This window comes from Panthera uncia, chromosome A2 (assembly GCF_023721935.1).
Source record: "Panthera uncia isolate 11264 chromosome A2, Puncia_PCG_1.0, whole genome shotgun sequence".
NCBI classification, from domain to species: Eukaryota; Metazoa; Chordata; class Mammalia; order Carnivora; family Felidae; genus Panthera; species Panthera uncia.
Genome location: NC_064816.1, coordinates 161,101,368 through 161,120,833, shown reverse-complemented (window position 1 = coordinate 161,120,833; position 19,466 = coordinate 161,101,368). Strand labels below are relative to the sequence as shown.

Here is a 19,466-nt window from a genome sequence, read left to right as displayed (position 1 = left end):
CCCATGGGCAGGCGACAGTCCTTCCGGGTCCCTTACCCTCTGGTGCTGGCTTCCACAGTTCTACAAAGGCACTCTTACCTGTGGTGGGATGCCAGACTGTTGCTGCTGACGGGTGGGGGGCGGTTACGAGTGAGGGACATTTTATGTGGCCATGTTGCTGATGTCACCCCCAGAAAAATTTTTTTTTCTGAGCAGTACTTGTACATTCCTTGTTAAGTTTAATTTTAGTTGTTAACTATTATGCAAGGGATCCTTTTCCACTGCACTTTATATCTGATTATTGTTGCTCTATAAGAAACAATTCTTGCATATTTATCTTGAGTGTGAACATCTTCGAATAGTTTAGTTCTAATTCTTCAAATGATTTTATAGATTTTAAATCCATGTGTATAAATAATATATGTACTATTATATAATGCCCATAAACACACCACACACACACACACACACACACACACACACACACACACACATTTTGTTTTCTTGTATTATTGCATTGGTAAGGATTGACCGAAGTATGATGATAGTGGGTAACTGATTTTACATCTTTAAGGTTTCACTATCTAAAAAATGTGTTTTTAGTTTCTGATGTATGGTCTTTACTTTGATAATAAGGTTTCACTATCTAAAAAATGTGTTTTTAGTTTCTGATGTATGGTCTTTACTTTGATAAGGAAATGTCACCTAGCTCGTGTTTGCTGTTATTATTAGGAATGGATATTTAATTTAGTATTTTCAGTAAAGACTGAGATATGTTCATATGATTTTTCAGACTTAACAACATGAGTTTGCATACAAGTCTTTTATCATTTTAAAATGATTTCTACATATATGGTTATGCCTCCTATTCCATGTGTCTGCATTCTGTTTTATCTGTTTTAACTCTGGTGAGACTTAGTCATTGTTAGGTTTTTAAATGCTGATGAAATTTTCATCTTCAGTTTCTTTTTCCCAAAATATCAGCTGTTGGCTTCACTTACAGTTTTACTTTTATCCTAACAAATTATTTTATCTTTATACTTTCTACTTTCTGCATTTAAATTTTTTTAGTGTTAATCAGTATAGCTTTCTCATTTGAATGTTTAGTTCATGATCTTTCATCTTTCTTGTTTAATAAGTGTGCATGACACTAATCATCCTCTAAGTACAGCTTTAGCCATACACCACAGAATACTAGTGTGCTCACTGTCACGAACACAGGAACAGTGTATAATTTAGGTTCTGAATTTCCGAGTGTACTTTAATATTCATTGATTTTACTGTGATTTTCTTTTTTTTTTTTTTGCATATGCATCATTTATTTTTGAGCATGCCTTTATATAGGGCATTTTTATTTCATTGGATTCTAATGTGTCTGTTAGATTTTTTTCAATGTAATTCAAGTTTGTTATTTAATAGGGAAATTCATCTCAATCATGTTTGTGGTAATTAGTTATATTTTAGCCCTATCATCTTTTTTTTAAGTTTATTTATTTTGAGAGAATCAGAGACAGTGTGAGTGGGGGACGGGCAGAGAGAGAGGGAGAGAGAGAATCCCAAGCAGGCTCTGTGCTGCCAGCAGAGAGCCTGATGGGGGGCCCAAACCCACGAAACCAAGATTCGGACGTTCAACCACCTGAGCCACCGTGGCACCCCAGCCCTATCATGTTACCTTTCCTACTCATTATCCTTTCTTGTTGCCTCTTCTTGGAAATCTTTTTATACCCCCACATACATATCTACTGTGGTCTTTATAATTGCTGTGTGGTAATCGCTGTACGGATGTAGCTGGGGGCAGACTCTAGCTGCTTATGATTCCTTCTCTCTCATAATCATGGCTATAGTGAACACAGTCATTGATACATGTTAGCAAACATGTAGATCTGTAGGGTCAATTTCTAGGGGGCTCAAAGAGAACTTTCAGCCAGAAGTACATTCTTAGTTCTGCCAATGGCTTGTAAGAAGGTCCATTTTCCTCTCATTGTCATCAATACTAGATAATTATCATCAGAATTTCCAATTCTTGCTAATCTAGTAGGTGAAACAGATTTTTTTTCATTTGAGTTTTCTTTAATTATGAGTAAGGTTGAACATCTTTTTTAAAAGTTTTTTGTTTTTTTTTTTACATATTTATTTTTGAGAGACACAGACAGAGCACAAGTGGGGGAGGGACAGAGAGAGAGAAGGAGGCACAGAATCCGAAGCAGGCTCCAGGCTCCGAGCTGTCAGCACAGAGCCTGACGCGGGGCTCGAACTCACAAACTGTGAGATCATGACCGGAGCTGAAGATGAACGCTTAACCGACTGGGCCACCCAGGTGCCCCAATTTATTTTATTTTTAATTTTTATTATTTATTTACTATTATTTTTCATGTTTATTTATTTTTGAGAGAGAGAGACAGAGAGAGAGGGAGACACAGAACCCAAAACAGGCTCCAGGCTCTGGCCTGTCAGCACAGAGCCCTATGCGGGGCTCAAACTCACAAACCACAAGATCGCGACCTGAGTCGAAGTCAGGTGCTTAATCAGCCGAGCCACCCAGGTGCCTGATTACATGCTTTCTTGACTGGTTTCAGGTGAAGCATTTTTGGCATGAAAGTGCACAGGTCATGTTTTGTCCAGCGCACTCTGCATACATTAGGAATACATAGTGTCCAGTTGTCTGGTTATCGGTAATTTCGTTTGTTGGGCTGAGATGTCTGTCAGACCTTCCCAGTGTAAAGCCTTCTCATGCTGTTTGTAAATTACATATAATCTTTGGGATGGTACTTTGAGACTGTGTGGGTATCTTATCCCTTGACAGTCTTTCTTTCACCCAGTAGTTTATCGTAATTTATTGGTATGAGCTCTCCGCAGGCTATCACTTGTGTATGCAGCCGCATGGTCTGGATGCATCTATAGAATCCTGGGTAATGTGAAATTCAATAAAGTAGTTCAATGATCTTTCGGATATCACTAAAACACATTGCATTTAAAATTATAGATTAAAATTGTAGATTATCACTTTATAGACTATGCTTGTAGCTTAGCAAGTCAGCTTGAAAAACGTAGGAGAAAAATCATTAAATTGCAAGAGCCATTCAATAAGTGACTGGGAAGCAGTCTATGTAGAAAAGGACAGCCTCTGGGCTCCACCCACACAGACGTTCAAACATACAGCCGCCCCTTCTCTGCAACCTCGCTCTCCAGTTTGTTACGCATGGTCAACCGTGGTCCCGGAACAGATGCATCATCAGAGGTCAGGGGGCGCCCAGCGCTACGTCCCACGTCACTCGCCTCCCTTCACCTTGTCACGTGGGCATTTCACCATCTCACATCATCACCAGAAAGGTGAATGCAGGACAGTAAGATATTTGAGAGAGTGACCCAGAGTCATGTAACTTTTATTACAGGATATCATCATTGTTCTCTCAGTTATTGTTAATCTCTTACTGTGCCTAATTTATAAATTGAACTTTATCATAGGTATGTATGTATAGGAAAAAATGTGGTTTATATAGGGTTCGGTGCCATCTGTGATTTCCAGCATCCCCCCGGGATCTTAGAATGCACCCCTCAGGGACAAGGGGGGACAACTGTTGTAAGGCATGTGCCTACATACGCAACCAGGAGCAGTGGCAGGGGTGTGTACCTACTACGAATACACCACCTAACAGTAAATGCACATTTCATTTATTTAAAATGAGGTTTGGCAATCCTAAAATGTATATGGAACCACAAGAGATCCCGAACAGCCAAAGCAATTTTGAAAAAGAAAAGCAAAGTTGGATGCACCGCAACCGTGTGACTTCAAGTGACATAACAAAGCTGTAGTCGTGACCACAGTCCGGGGCCGGTGCAGACGCAGACACACAGTGCGACAGAATGGAAAATCCAGACTGAGGAAAACCCACAATCGTGAGGCCAATTAATCTTCAAGAAAAGAGGAAAGAATGTTCCATAGGAAAAAGTCCCTTCAGCAAGTGGTGCTGGGAAAACTGGACAGCCACGTGCGAAAGAATGAAACGGGACCGCTTTCTTACACCATACACGAAAATGAATTCAAAATGGATTGAAAACTGGGGCACCGGCGGGGCTCAGTTGGTTGAGCATCCAACTTCAGCTCAGGTCATGACCTCATGGTTTGTGAGTTTGAGCCCCGCAGTGCGCTCTCTGCTGTCAGCTTGGAGCCCGCTCTGGATCCTCTGCCCGCCACCCCCACCCCCACCCTGCTGCCCCTACCTGGCTCACGCTGTCTCTCTCAAAAATAAGTAAAACGTAAAAAAACAAAAACAAAATGGATTAAAGACCTAAATATAAGACCTGAAACCATAAAAATCCTAGAGGAGAACATAGGCAGCAATGTCTCTGTCATCGGCTGTAGAGATGTTTTTCTAGATATGTCTCCTGAGGCAAAGGAAACAAAAGCAAAAATAAACTATTGCGACTACATCAAAATAAAAAGGTTCTGCATGGCGAAAGAAACAGCAAAACTAGAAAACAACCTACAAATGGCAGAAGATATTTGCAAATGGCTTATCTGATAAAGGGCTAGTGTCCAAAATATATGGAGAACTTACATAAGTCAACACCAAAAAACCCCGAATAATCCAGTCAAAAGACGGCACAAGACATGAACAGACATTTCTCCAAGGAAGACATGCTGACGGCCAACAGAAACGGAAGATGCTCATCATCACCGTCAGGGAAATGCAAACCGAAACTGCAGTGAGACATCACTTCGCACCTGCCAGAATGGCTGAAATCAAACACACGAGAAACAGCAAGCGTTGGCGAGCGTGTGGAGAAACGGGAACCCTCTTGCGCTGCTGGTGGGAATGCAAACTGGTGCAGCCGCTCTGGAAAACAGTATGGAGGTTCCTCAAAAAGTTAAAAAAGAGAACCACCCCAGGACCCAGTAATTACACTACTGGCGGTTTACCCAAAGAACACAAAAACACTAACTCAAAAGGATACACACACCCCTGTTGACTGCAGCATTATTTACAATAGCCAAATCATGGAAGCGGCCCAAGTGTCCATCAACTAATGAATGGATAAAGATGTGGTATATATACACAATAGAATATTACTCAGGCATGAAAAAATGTAATCTTGACATCTGCAACAACATGGATAGATCTAGAGAGTACAATGCTAACTAAGCAAGTCAGTCAGTCAGAGAAAGACAAATACCATAGGACTTCACTCTTATGTGGAATTGAAGAAACAAAGCAAATGAGCAAAGGAAAAAAGAGAGAGAGACGAGAGACAAACCAAGATACAGACTCTTAACTACAGAGAACCCACTGATGGTCACCAAAGAGGAGGTGGGTGGAGGATAGGGAAACAGGTGATGGGGATTAAGGATGCACTTGTGATGAGCACCGGGTGGTGTGGTGTTGAATCACTACATTGTACACCTGGAACATATTACACTGTGTGTTAAGTAACTGGGATTAGCATTTAAAAAAATCAAATGAGGCTTGGGTATAGATTTCAGTGTTTATGGCCAAATGGGATAAGGGAGTAGAATGAGGTAAGAAGAAATTACAGAGATTTAGGAAACTAGCAGAGAGAGTGAGGATTACAGAGTTAATAATAATAATAAAAAGACAGCTGAAAAAATTATAAAATGCCTAGTTGTGCAACAAATTGAGTCTAACATTAAATCGATACTTCTGGGGAAGAACGATCTGAATCACCGTGTGTGTCTTTACACGTGTGTCTGTGCATGGGTATGTAATTGTGTGTTTATGTGTGTGTGCGCGCACGTATTTGTGTGTAGATATAGAATCGGTCGAGTCTCATGACTGCTTTATGTGAAAAAGTGTAGCCTATATTTTCAAAAATGATTATAAGATGGCATATGCAAATGAAAAATTTATACGCGTAGGTAAAATGACTATCATGTGTAATTAAAATTTTCTAAGAGAAAAAAATCAATAATTTCTGATTCGAAAGCCGTTATTACATTAGAATTACTAAGAATTACTGTCAGTGTGCAGAGTAGAGAAAATAGCAGGCCGAGAACCCCGTTCGCGGACTTGAGAGCGAGTGACCCCTGGAGAGATGGCGGGTGTGAGGAAGGCGGAGGACGGCGCTGGGACAGCTAACTGGCCAGAAGACAGGTGTACCGCGGTGAGCAGCAGGCAGCCCATCATCTTGGTCGGTGGACAAGGACTTTTAAAAACTAGATGCAAAGCTCAGAGGAACGGAGAGCCGGAAGGGAGGTCAGCGCCCTCAGAGGAAAGGGTCACTTGTCCAAGACAAATGGAGGTGGCACATACTCTTCTTATGCAGTAACTTTGGGAGTTGTAGCCGATTGGCCGTCCCTCCTGTCCAGTAGATGGTGCTGAAGAATGCACGGCGTTTCTCGTGTCCACCCCGTACGCCGATGTGGGCAGGGGGCTTTCACCGGGACTGTCCCATTTCCCTAAATGTGTTTTGCTCCTCAGTTCACGCTACAACGTGCATTGTTGACTCAGAAAATAGTTTTTTCTTATATCGGATGGCGGATTCTCCCTCTACAGCCCCCGCCCTCCCTCTGCCCACCTCCACTTGGGCAGCCAGCAGGGGCTGCTGTGGGCCCCGCTCATCTGCCAGAGCCACCCTGTGCCTATGTCCCCCGTGGGCCTGAGAGGACCCCTCCCGTGGGGCCAGGCAGCACTCGTGGTGCATCCCCCCCAGCGCTCAGGCTGCCCTTGCCCTACAAGCTCCTCCCTCCATCAGTGGTGCGGTCTTGTCTTCGAGATACAGGGTTTTAGGGTTATTTACTCACACGTTGCATTTGGTGTTGTCCTGCTCCTGAGCACAAATCAGCTGTGTTTTCTTGATTAAATCCGAGACATAATGCCATCAGTCAGCCAAGGTCCCAATTTACTTTTGCACACACCCGTAACTATGTCGCCTGGACGAACGACCTGAGTGATCGGAAAGGGCCCTGGGAACATCCAGCACCGTCCTGTTTGAGGGCCGAGCCTCAGTGCATACCTCCAGGACCCCTGTACAGTTCTGGGCGCTCTCAGAAGCCCCCCAGCCAGGGCGCAGATGAGGAAGGGGGGGTTTACAAGATGCACAGAGACAGTACCTCACCCGAGAAGGTCAGATTGGGAGTCGGATAAAACCAGGAAGCACGTCGTGAACATCAGCCTCTTCCCCCAAAGCACAGGACTGAGGTCACTTATGCTTTACACACTGAAGGCGCGATAACGACGGGGAGAAGAGGGATCCCTCTATACGGTAGAGAGTAATTTTCTATGGAGTGCAGGCTAAAAAGAAACAAGTAAGTGTGGGAAAGATCTAAATAAATGTGTAAGGGAAACTTCCATACATAATGATTACAGGAAAGTGTGACTGTGAATTCTTAGAGATTTAAAGCTCACCTCATGTGAGAATGCCATAGTCTCATACAGGACACGCCAGCAAAAACAGTATGGACTATCAGGGTGCTTGGGAGGCTCAGGTGGTTAAGTGTCTGACTCTTGATGTCAGCTCAGGTCAGGACCTCACAGCTTGTGAGCTCGAGCCCCGAGTCAGGCTCCGCGCTGACCGCACAGAGTCTGCTTGGGATTCTCGCTCTCCCTCTCCGCCCCTCCCCCACTCACACGTGCGTGCTCTCCTGCCCTCTGTCTCTCAAAAATAAATAAACTTTAAAAAATATACACTACCACTAGATCTGAAGCAGGTTAACATAAAGATGAACTCAAACAACGCATCGGCACTTATGACGGACATACACTGCCGAGCGCCTGCTGTGCGCTAGGCCTCTGTCAACACAGCTCCACTTGTTCGGGCCCCGCTGCAAGGTCGAGATTATCACTGTCCCGTTACACACGCCTGGAGCCCCAAAGCGCATGAGGGCGGAGCTGGGGTGGGAGCCTGGGCTCAGCCGGCTCCTTCCGCTGTGCGAAGCCTGTCCCTTCTGTATGGGCTTCGATGATGGAAAATTGCTAAGCCAAAAAAGGTAAACGTAACCGATAAAAAAAAAAAAGGTTTAAAGGGCACCCGGGTGGCTCAGTTGGCTGAGTGTCTGGCTTTGGCTGACGTCATGATCTCATGGTCATTGGTTGAAGGCCCGCGTCGGGCTCTGTGCTGACGGCTTGGAGCCCGGAGCCCGCTTCGGATTCTGTGTCTCCCTCTCTCTCTGCCCCTCTCCTGCTTTGTCTCTCTCTCAAAAATAAATAAACATTAAAAATTTTGAGAAAAAAAGGTTTAAAGAAAGGGCAGAAACTGCCGTTCCTTATTTCTGAAACTCTCACATTTGGTGACTCTGGGAGGCCCTGGGAGGCCCCAGTAAAACGCAGCGCTGCAGGCCTTCATTTGTACAAAGTTCCTCCTGCTCTTGGAACTCGAAATGCACGGGGTGTGAGAAAGTAAGCTTGTTTCCATTCCTTTATCCTGAGAGATTATTTAAGCGGGTGTCACGAAATGGCCAGACAAAAGTTGTTTTGAATTTAAACTTCTTCCAATTTTATGAATTTCATGGTTTCACTAGAAGAGAAGATCTGTCCCCCACTGTCTGGGTTGGAAAGTCAGTTTACGTTGACCGGGATTTTTCGCAGCATCTCAACCGTTTTCAAAAAGCCCGCGCACGAACGAGCGTCGGGCGTCCCCAGCCTCTGCTGGTCTTCCTGCCCCCGCTGAGTCTCACCCGCGCGCGCGCACTCTGGGGGATCGAGGGCCTTCCCCTACCTTTCCTTCAAAGAATTTTCTCCTCAACTTGGCGTCCGTGGGCGGCACTGTTCTCCTCAGGTCTCGGTACCACTTCCTAACCACGTGTCCCCTCCAGGAGGCCTGGATCCTGGAACACAGGAGTTTGAAATGACTGACTCAGGACAGTTGCTTCGACAGGCGTTTCAAAACCGGGCGAGGCCGGGGTGGGGTGGGGTGGGGCCTCGGTGAGGCAACATCCCCACGACCTTGAACGTGAATCGTCACGGCTGGGCTGCAGGACAGCACATCCCAGGTGGGCCGTGGCGCCCGAGGGCGCAGGGGACCCTTCCTACCTTGTCGCACACTTTACTTTGAACAGCCGCGCTCCGTCGTGAATCACTCTGGTTTGGTACTGATTCTTTCTACAGAGGGGGCAGGTTTTTTTATTTGCGAATTTTTCAAAAGCCTGGAGGCATGCCTGAAGAAAAACATTGAACGTTTTATAAGTAATTACTTATAAATAACATTTTTACCTCGAATGTAATTATAGCGCTCTTTTCTCTCATAATTATGAGACAGTCCAATTTAGATTAGAGCATAAAGGGAAGAAGTTTCATCAGATGGTAACACCTTCCTCATGAAACTCGTTCCAAAAGTGAAATTTTACAAGAATGTACATGCAGCTACATCAAAAACTCCTGCCAACAGCTCGCGTCAAGGGAGGTGACGGCTCGTGCGTGAGGCTACCGCAGTCAGGCCTGGGAAGCGGGCCGTCACTTTGATGTGCCACCAGGAGGAGTGCGTTATACAAACACTTGCGGGTCTTTCGTCGCAGAAGACTCGTGACTTCCAAAACAGGATGAACTGCACTGTAGCCTAAAGTCATATTTCTAACGCTCAGCGGTGGTTACGGATAAAGTAAGTGGTTCTTTTCAGGAGACTTTGAATGAGCGATCGCTACACGGGCGACGCACTGCACACTTTACGAGGGAAGGAGGCGGGACTCACTCACTCTGTGAAACACATGCGAACATGAAAGCAGCACCTGTTTGCGAGAAGACAAAAATGTTTGAAGTTTAAATTGGTTTTCAAAGAGCAGCAGCATAAATGCATTAATTAAAAGAAAAATTCTGAATGCTTAAAAGGTAGGCTGTGTTGTTTCTTTGAAAAATTAAAAAAGCAGATTAATAACCTTGATATTTCTAATATTTAAAGTTGAGCACAGCACAGGTATATCCTCTCGACAAGAAAAACTCCGTGAACAACAATCTGAAACATCAAACACAGGATGATTGCTAGTAAGCCGTTAAAATGCGTGTGTTAAATATATTAGGAAATAGACGTGTTTCCTGGGCAGACCCTGGGAGGGAAGGGGGCTGGCGCGTGGGGAGGGAGGTGCCCAAGGAGGAGACGGGGGAGCGCGAACAAATGTCTTTGCTTAGGGCTTTGTTCAACCGATGGCAGCTTTATTAATTCTAACACACTTCAGTTTAAACAGCAATAAATCCTACACACATACGAAACACTTGTTCTCTCTGAAATGCAGGGAAAGTGCGCTCACAAGAAAGCATCACCTCTCTGTGACCCAAATTCTCCACCGCATAGTGATATTCTGGGCTGTGGAATAAGGAAGAGGGTAGGTGGTTCTTCTGGAAGGAGAACCAGGGGGTGATACCAGGACACCAGCCCCAGTGAGCTGCGAGCACGCGCGCGGAGGGAGCCCGGCGAGAGGGCCCGCGGCCCTGGCTTCTCCCAGAGAGGAGGAGAGGGGCGTCGAGGGGCTCAGCTCCCAGCAGCCTCTAACACTACTCCTGCTGTGAACACTTCCCCGGTTCCCCCCACCCGCTTCCTTCACTCTACTCTTCCCCTCTTAAATAGGAAGAATGGAAGAAATACTGGACTAGATAGAACCCACAAAGTTAAAAAACCTTGACTTGAAACTGACTGCCAATAAGCCTAAACTGGAAAACCTTAGTAACACGGGTCCTCGTTAATTATCGCCATTAATCTAATAGCACCCTTTGGTGTGCTCGATTTTGCATTCTTTGTGGAATATCCGTCAGTGTTTCATCAGCAGATATTTGAGGATCTATGTTGAATAACACTGTACTTCTGTATATTTAAAATAAACTCTTTTTTAATGTTTATTTTGAGAAACAGAGCATGAGCTGGGGAGGGGGAGAGAGAGAGATTAAGAATCCCAAGCAGGCTCTGAGCTGCCAGCACAGAGCCTGATGTGGGGCTCGATCCCATGAACTGTGAGATCATGACCTGAGCCAAAATCAAGAATCAGATTTAACCGACTGAGCCACCCAGGTGCCCCTAAAATATACTTGTAAACGTCCATAAATGTTTGTTATCGGCGAACATTATCTGAGATAAAAGTAAATGACCAAGTGGTGGTCCATATGCTAGAAGTTGGGACTAGATTCCAGCTGACCTTGAACATACTTCCTGAGTCACCCTGGTGTGGGTCACTTGACTTGCTTGTGCCCTCATCTATTAAATGGGTACCATGCCTCCCTCTGGGACGCACAAGATAACTGAGGTCCTCTGAAATCATAAATGCTGGAGGGCATACCAGCTGTTGTTTGTGACTAAGGACAACTCTAAACACAGAACAATAAACGAAGTAAACATGCAAAATGAACACAAGTGTCTGTAACTGTGACCAAACGAAATAAAGACTGAGTGAGAAATGTATAAACAGCAGAATGGAAGGGATGGGCATGGTGCATCCCGTCCCTGCTCCCTCTAAGACACTTGCATAAGCTGTCATTCTTCACACACCAGTCAGCCTCAGTATTCACAGCGTAGTTAAAAAAGACGTTGCTGGGGCCGGAAAGACTAGTTGTGGTTCTAGTCACTCTTGCCCCACCAAAATACTAAATTATCCCAGATGATAATTCTGTGGTTTAAGGGCTAAAATCTTTCCCAGATCCCCAGCTTTCATACAGGTAAGATGAGGTCTCGATAGAGAGCTGGAATACAATAAGTACGTTTAAAATAACTTGTGAATTCAAATTAGTAAAGAACAAACGTTTTATGGCTGTGAACTAACTTGTTAACGATGAAACTCATTAAAACAAATTAAGTTTGAGAGTTATGTGCCAGGTAGTGAGGAAAGCCCGAGGTTCCCAGGCTATGAACTGAGAGCCTGCTCTGACTCTGTTTGCTGCATTTTCCAGCAAACCTGCACCTGCTCGGTAGGAAGCGCGGGCAGCGCCCACAGGAAAGCACTGTAGGGCGGCTGCGAGCTTAAAACAAAACGCCAGATCCTCGAGGGGGGAGCGCCCCTAAGTGTGAGGAGATCACAGGAGATTGGGCAGGCACCATATGCACAGAAATCTCTACGACGCGCCTCGACTGCATACTGTCTGTAAGATCAACCCTACTATGGTAAGGGTTCGTGAATAAAGACATTAAAAGATTTTACTTAAACATTCTTATACAAATTCTTTGGAGATTCAAGTTTTTCTTTTTCTTTCTTCCTTCCTTCCTTTTTTCTTTCTTTCTTTTTTTTTTTTTTATAATTTCAGTTCACAAAACAACTTAAAATTCCCCTTTGCTCTCCTTCTTCCTGCACTGCAGGCCTCCGCTCACCCTCTAGCTCGTTTCCGGCCAGGGGAACAGGAGCATTCCTTTTGTACAGACTTTGTGCTTGAGAATATCATTCGGTAAATAAACAAAACTGTTTAATGAGAGTGTTTACCTCTCTCACACACACACACACACACTCTAATTAGCGAGAGAAAATGTAAGTATTTGAGGTCACGTAGGCGGAAGAAATTGGAGAAATGAAGGCTGGGATCTTAAGCTCCAGCTTAGTCTAGTCCCCAAGCCTGCTTATCTGATTTTCCCGCTACACACCTGGGGGCGAAGTTCAAATTCTTCTTTGCAGATTGGGCATGGCTGCGTTGAGTCCCCTTGCGTGATGGATCTTTGTTTCACTTTTTCCCATTCCTCTGATGATAGTGGCAATGGGGGAGGTTCAAACAGGCCCAACTTCTGAGCTGAAGTGAAAACAGGAGAAAATGAAGGTACAATACATCCGGAACGTAGTACTCGTAATTTAATGACATTGTTCTGCAAACAAATTTGAAAACAAAACATACGGCGTGCTTTCTTCCACCATATGGGGAACGCTGGTCTTCTACGGGTGCTAAAGGTCAACGGTAGGAACGCTTTTATTTACAAAGAACTTGCCATACTTGTGTCATTTTCACAGTATTCTCCACGTAGGCAGGACTGCCATCCGGTTTTCAGGGAGAGAAGTTGAAGAATCTGAAGTGTCCACATGTCTTGGCCAAAGGTTCTCACTTGTCGCCTGTTTTAGGGTTCAGCCTTCAGTGTTGTCTTCTTCCGATTCAGCCCACTTTTTGCCACCGGTGACCTTCACAGAGTGAGTATCAATCAAGTTTCTCCCTTGCTAAAGATTCCTATGAGGCAGAATTACTGTCAGGATGGACTGACCACCGAAGCGATACCTGACAGCCGGCATGTGTTCTCCTGGGTCAAGTGTGCAGCTCATGCCGCAGTGGGAGTCCAGTGCCTCCCCGGGTGAGGGAGCAGGTGCGGCGCCCCCCGCGGGCTCTCCGCAGACGGACAGTGAGGTGTTGCAGCTGGAAACCAGAGTAGGAAGCTGTGCCAGGGACACTCTGAGCACCGACAGAGCGCTCCAAAATGGGAACTTGTGTCGTGGAGACGTGAGCGTCAGCTGGAAGACAGGAAGGGGGAGTGAAGGCCAGCTGGCTGAGAGGAGGAGCTGAGGGAAAGCAGGGGTAGAACACGGGAGGGCCAGCGTGGGAGGCCTGCGCCCACATAGACGGCCCAAGGCGCGGGCCCCCACGCACCTGCTCCTGGGAGGCTGCCAGTGGGGCACATGCCCGGAGGAGTGGTGGCAGTCAGGGGTGGGTACAGGTGGGAGTGCAGGACGGGGCCAGCCCTTGGGGCACATGGAGGAGACCCCCGGCTGTGGGCCCTGCGCTCGCCCCGCACGGCAGTGATCCACATGGGAGCACGGTGATGGAAGGTTCCAGAAGGAGTGGCTCCACAAACTATCCTTTAGTGTACTGAAAGAATATGCTTCTAAGAACTTTTTTGGGGGGATAATTTTGGGTCTTTTCCTACCAGTTATTAAGACATATTACAAAGCTCTTATTAATTAAAACAGTAAAATACTGGTCCAGAGACAGAAGCCCCCAAATCATAACCCTCCTCTCTCTCCCTCTGTGTGACCGTGGGATCCTGGCACAGGAAGAAGGGGGGTGCTGCGGCTCAGCAAACAACAGGTAACAGTGTGCTGACATAAATGCTTCTGTCAACTGCTGTTCCCAGTACCTTGTGCAAAATAAACTGTGACGAGGTCTAAATGGGAAAGGCAAAACTTTGAAGGTAAATAAAGAAAATGTGGAAAATCTTTGTCATCTCAGAATGGATAAGGATTCCTTAAATCCCCCAAAGCATAAACAATAACAGAGAAAAGCCGATGGATTTAACAGTAATCAGAAGGAATATTTTATTCAATAAAAAATAATACATAAAATTAAAAGAGGTACCAGGCCAGGAGCAGATCTTCTCAGTGGTAAATCAATGAGGGATTAATATGCAGAGTACATAAAGAACACCACCAAATCAGCAAACAGAGACCTGACTGCAATACCAGGTAAAGGCAGTAATGAAACATATGATTTGGGCGCCTGGGTGGCTCAGTCTGTTGAGAGTCTGGCTCTTGATTTCAGCTCAGGTCATGATCTCACGGTTTGTGAGTTTGAGCCCTGAGTTGGCGTCCACACTGTTAGCACGGTGCCTGCCTCGGATTCTCTCTCTCTCTCTCTGCCCCTCCCCTGTTGGCACATGCACTCTCTCTCTCAAACTAAATAAACTTAAAAGACAAAACAAAACATGATTCAACCTTATTAGTGATTAATGAGCAGGACAGTTAAAACTTTTTTTTGCAAATGTGAACAGCTCCTGAAAGAGTATGTCATTTCCTCTCCCCTTTAATCTCCCTTATTTTCCAAGTTGTGAAGTTCTTCCTGATGTCTAATTTAAATCTTTCCTGCTAAACTATGATGATCATCTACTTGATCAAATCCGTAAATTACAGACGCACAACGGAAGACAGTCACTAAGTTATTATATAACATCATACCAAGCCTCTGCATGTTCTTGAGCTACGCCGTCTCCTAGAATACGGCCGGCACCGTTTGCGGTTCAGAGGACAGTGACAGGTGTCCGCTGGGCACCACTGTGGTGGCAGGCTCCCCTCCACGCTGTGCGGCCGCAGCCCCCAGGCCTCCCAGCACGCCTCCAGCCAGCACACGTGCGCGAGGGCTCCACGCCCCCAGACAAACCTATTTTCCGTGCCCGGCATCGTTTAAAACTCTTCTCTATTTCTAAATTTACAGCCTAAAGTAATTTGAGACTTGCAAAACGCTGTAAAACCAGTATAAAGAATCCTCGTGTGCCTTTTACCCAGTTTCCCCAAATGTTAATATTTTACATAACCCTGGTTCGATGATCAAAATGAGGGAATTCATGGTGATCTAGCAGGTGCCAGTTCATCTGTATTCCTCACGGATCTCGTTCTTGTCTCACTGAAGTCCTCTTTTTGTCCCAGATCACACACTGCAGTCTGCTGTCCTATCCCCTGCGTCCCCTCTAACCTGGGACGGTTTCTCTGTCTTCATTTGCTCTCCTTGACACTTTTGAAGAGAGGCCCAAAACTGTAGAATGTCCGTCAGTTTGGGTGTGTCTGAAGTGTCCTCATGATCAAATTCACATGTGCATTTTGGCGACGGCACTTTCTCAGAGCACGGGGTTGGGGCGCGTGCTGTCAGCGTGGGGCCCTATGGTGACGGCACTTGGATCACTTGGTCAGGGTGCTGCTGGCACAGTGTCACCAACATGAGGCTGCGGTGTCTCCCTCTGTGGTGAGTGGACACTCTGTGAGGCTGTGACTACATCCTGCGTCTCAACATGGCCTCCCACCGGCCTCGGCATCTGCTGACGCTTGTTCTTACTGTGCTGTTGGCAGGACGGTGATTTTCGAGTTCTGGCCCCTGTCTATAGATTTATTAGTTCCCGTTCTCCTGTGAGAGTGCCTGATTTCCGCCAGTCTGGACCAGTGGATAGTTATCGTATTCTACTATTTTTACTTATTCATCTTTATTTTCTTGCCCAGATCGTCCCCGTAATTTTTAAACTTTAGTACATGCATATATTTCTGTAAGATTATAAATGAGAATAATTTCTGTTCCAGAAAAAAAAATTATACTATTAATCTCAACTAGATTCATTAGCTCTAATAAACCAAAATATGAATGATGAGATGAACTTACCTAAAGTTAATGGTGGTGGTTTTGGATCAAGAACATATTCTTTTTCTGGATCTTCCACTTTAGGGCCTTGTACTGTTGTTTTAAGGCCAGTATCTACTACTGCTTTTGTATTTCTTTTTAGAGACTTGGATCTGGTGTCTCTCTGTTGTGCCTTTGTCTTAGAAGGATCTGCTATTGAAAGATTTCGAAGTTGAAGGTCATGTAAAATGTGATCTTGTAAAGCAACTGCAGTGACTGCTAAGTTATCTTGTTTAGATGAATGACCCTAAAAAGTAGGAAAAAAGCCTTACATGCAGAACGTTATGTAATACATCATTTGGAAGAAAACTTAGCCTTTACTACTCAGCCCTGGCAGCACACTAGACCAAAGTTAATAGTAAACAGTGCTTGACCCATGTCACCTAGGTGCAGGGAAGCCCGGTGTCCCCATTTGTGTTGGCGACATAGTAATATCGTTTAATTACTGAGGTCTTAAATATGAATTAATTCGTCATGACCTATAAAAGTTGTGCATGCCTGAACACATTCTGTTTCACTACAGTAAAATTAGACTCAAGGCAAATCTGGCTTCTGTAATATGAAAGAGACTCTTGCATTTAAGTACGTGCTTTTTTGGTGAAAACTTAGATGAAAACTGCACAGCTATGGGATGCTTTAGTGGGGACTAAGGGGACAGTTCCTCATTGGAGCGAGGTCTTGCAACTGTATTTTTATACTTTCAGATGGCTGAATTAAAATGTATTCAGGAGTAAAACAGTGTTTGTTTACACGCAGGATTGCATACCTTACGTTGTAGCATGCTGAGTCCGGAGAGGCGCCGCTCGGCCCTGTCGGGTTCGATCGTCGTGTCACATCCCCTGAATTCTCCCACCGCAGAGACAAAAGCAACAGGAAGTCAGAGTTAGAGTGTACGTAAACATCTCTTCTGAAGTTTATGGGGAAGGTATGTTTGGGAGTCTGATTGATCCGCGAATGTCTGCCAAAGCACAGCACTGAGCCACGCACCGTGATTCTAGAGAGACTCACACCAGTCACGACCCACTGAGCCCTGTCCTCGAATCTCCAGCTAGTGGGAGGGAGCATATGAATATAAACGAGAACAATCCATTGCTGGATACACCATTGTACGTAAACACAACAAAATTTCAGACTGACGAGATCAGAGAATAGTAAGTGAAGTATCTCTTTAAGAGGACATTTAAGCTGGGGGTTGAAGGACAGATAAGAGGGAAATGAGCACACTTAACACCCCGGGATCGGGAGGAGACGAGGCACTGGGGAACTCGGCCTGTGTTTATTATTTACGGGGGAAAGGGAACCACGAATATCCTGGAATTCAAGGGGAGTCCTGTGACCTCAGTCTGTCCAGAACATAGAGATACAGAATACGGGGAACAAACCCGTTGCTGGGCAAGATACTATATCTGAGTTGTAGTGTCCTCACCTTAAAACAGACGTAATAATGCACTCCTTGCAGGGTTATTTTTAGGATTAAATGAGACCACCCTGCAAAGTGTCTAAAGGGCCCTTTCATGCAGAAGATACTCTGTAAGTGGTTATTCTTGCTCCAATTCCCTTTGAAACCGGTGGAAGAATTTGAATTGGCCCTTTTAGTTTTAGTGTTTAGGCAAGGGTCCAGCTTCTGAAGACAAGGGTCCAAAATCCACAGGAATGGAGAGAAACAGTAGTTATTAAAGTCATCTAGGAAATGGGGCCTAATTTTAAGACTAGAAAGCAAGAAATCCAAAATATGTATCTAAGGATCTACACCTGCATTAAATTAGTCGAGAAGAATAAAGTTGCTGTCGAGTGGAAAGTGAGGATACGGGAAACAAAGCTGTGATGTTTCCGAGGCTGAGTGGGGGCTAAGACGCTTCGGAAACTAGAAGGCAGTTTCCGTGCTCGCTTTCCAATCTGGCCTCAAGGCAGGCATGCAAGAAGTTCCTTCCTCCCTCCCTTCTTTCTTTCTTTTTAAATTTTTAAATGTTTAGTTTTGAGGGGGGGAGGGGCCGAGAGAGAGGGAGGGAGGCTCTGAGCTGTCAGCTCGGAGCCTGACGTGGGGCTCAAACTCAGGAACCACGAGATCAGGGCCTGAGCCAAAGTCGAATGCTTAACCGACTGGGCCACCCAGGCCACCCCCAAGCAGGAAGTTTCCATCCAGCCTTTTCATCAGGACAGTGTAAGTTGCAGTAATGGCACAAGGGGTTTGAAATGCTGCGGATCCCTTCCAGAATCTTCTTTCACAACACCTGCACCCTGGCAGAACATAATTTACATCATACTAACAACTCTTTAATTATCACAGCTAGCTATCTACAGCCTACAGTTTTATCTCAAGTGACTGCACCCTAAGCCACTATGATTCACGTCAAGGGAAGAGCTTCTGAAAAGCGTGTACCTTCTCCGCCCCACAGTATCATGAACTTTCCGAGTTAATGATAATATCATTACCGGATAATAAATATCATCAGATATCTAGTCCCACTCCATTTTATAAAGGAGAAAACAAATCCAGAGATCAGTGGCTCCTTCAAGATTACATAATTAATCAGTCTGCAACAATGGGAGGGTTAGAAACTTGATCCTTGCCCAGCTTTAAGAGCCAAAATTAACGAGAACATTCTTTCTTGGTAAATTCCACCATTAACTAGTTAGAAGTGTTAGGGCTTGGTCACAAAAATCTCCACGGTGGTGCCAGAGTGTCTACGTGACCTCAAGCTTATCGATAACCATGCTAATGGGAAGCACGCACACGAGAGAAGGCAGCCCGACACGCTGCCTCGCTGTTCGGTAGCTGGTGGCCCCCTCGTTCGTGCGACGTGGGGACACGGCGCCGAGGGGGGCAGCAGCGCGCAGACGCGCAGGCTACCGGTGCAGGTGCTCCGTAACAACTTCGCCCTACCTGTGGGCTCGGCTCCCGCTCAGTGACGGGCAGTGTCACCGCTCGCACACACCGGCCGGAGGTTCGGCCCTCCCAACAACGGTCGCGATTAAGTAGGCCGCGCGGGGGACCGAGGGCCTGCGCTGCCCGACGGGGTCCCCGCGGCCGCGCTCCCGCCCCGCGCCGGTGGCACCCGCCCCCGGAACCGACCTCCGCGCCGCTCGCCGTTGCCCAGCAACCGCGGCCGCGGCCGCCGCGCCCCGGCGCGCATGCTTAACGGCCCCGCCCCGCCCCGCGCACAGCGCCGAGTTCGGCGTGCCGGCGGCGGCTCTGCCACGCCGCGCGTGCTCGCCGGCCCGGCCCCGCTCACGGCCACAGCACGCATGCTCGCGGGCTCGGCCCCGCGCACGGCACAGACGTCTCAGTCGCCGGCGCGGCGCTCCCACGCCGCGCGTGCTCGCCGGCCCCGCCCCGCGCTCGGCCACACCGCGCATGCTCGCCGGGCCGCGCTCCTCCCGCGGCGCGCTCGTCAGGGCCCTGGTTGGTGCTCCCCCCCCGCCCCCGCCCTCCTGAGTCCCGGGCGGCTGCTTCCCCGGGCTGCCGGCACCGTGGTTTTCTGCACGTTCCAC

The 19,466-nt window shown here is 46.4% G+C and overlaps 1 protein-coding gene across 10 annotated transcripts in view; it reads right to left on the bottom strand.

Annotated features, from left to right (window-relative positions):
- Nucleotides 1-19,066, bottom strand: part of RNF32 (ring finger protein 32) — a 37,999-nt gene extending 18,933 nt beyond the window's left edge. For 5 of the 10 annotated variants that reach the window (XR_007460157.1, XM_049642162.1, XM_049642168.1 and 2 more), the window contains exons 1-6: nt 16,741-16,827; nt 15,957-16,221; nt 12,484-12,626; nt 9,626-9,658; nt 8,967-9,091; nt 8,653-8,761 (exon numbers count right to left, since the gene is read on the bottom strand). Coding sequence is in view for 9 of the 10 variants with exons in the window: in XM_049642162.1 (XP_049498119.1) it covers nt 8,653-8,761; nt 8,967-9,091; nt 9,626-9,658; nt 12,484-12,626; nt 15,957-16,221; nt 16,741-16,755 (690 nt within the window). In the remaining variant the exon portion in view is untranslated. Of the gene's footprint in view, nt 1-8,652; nt 8,762-8,966; nt 9,092-9,625; nt 9,659-9,805; nt 9,883-12,483; nt 12,627-15,956; nt 16,222-16,740; nt 16,828-18,858 lie in introns of those variants that run through there. The other 5 variants (XM_049642166.1, XM_049642164.1, XM_049642163.1 and 2 more) reach the window with 5 other exon arrangements.
- Nucleotides 19,067-19,466: the final 400 nt, after the last annotated feature.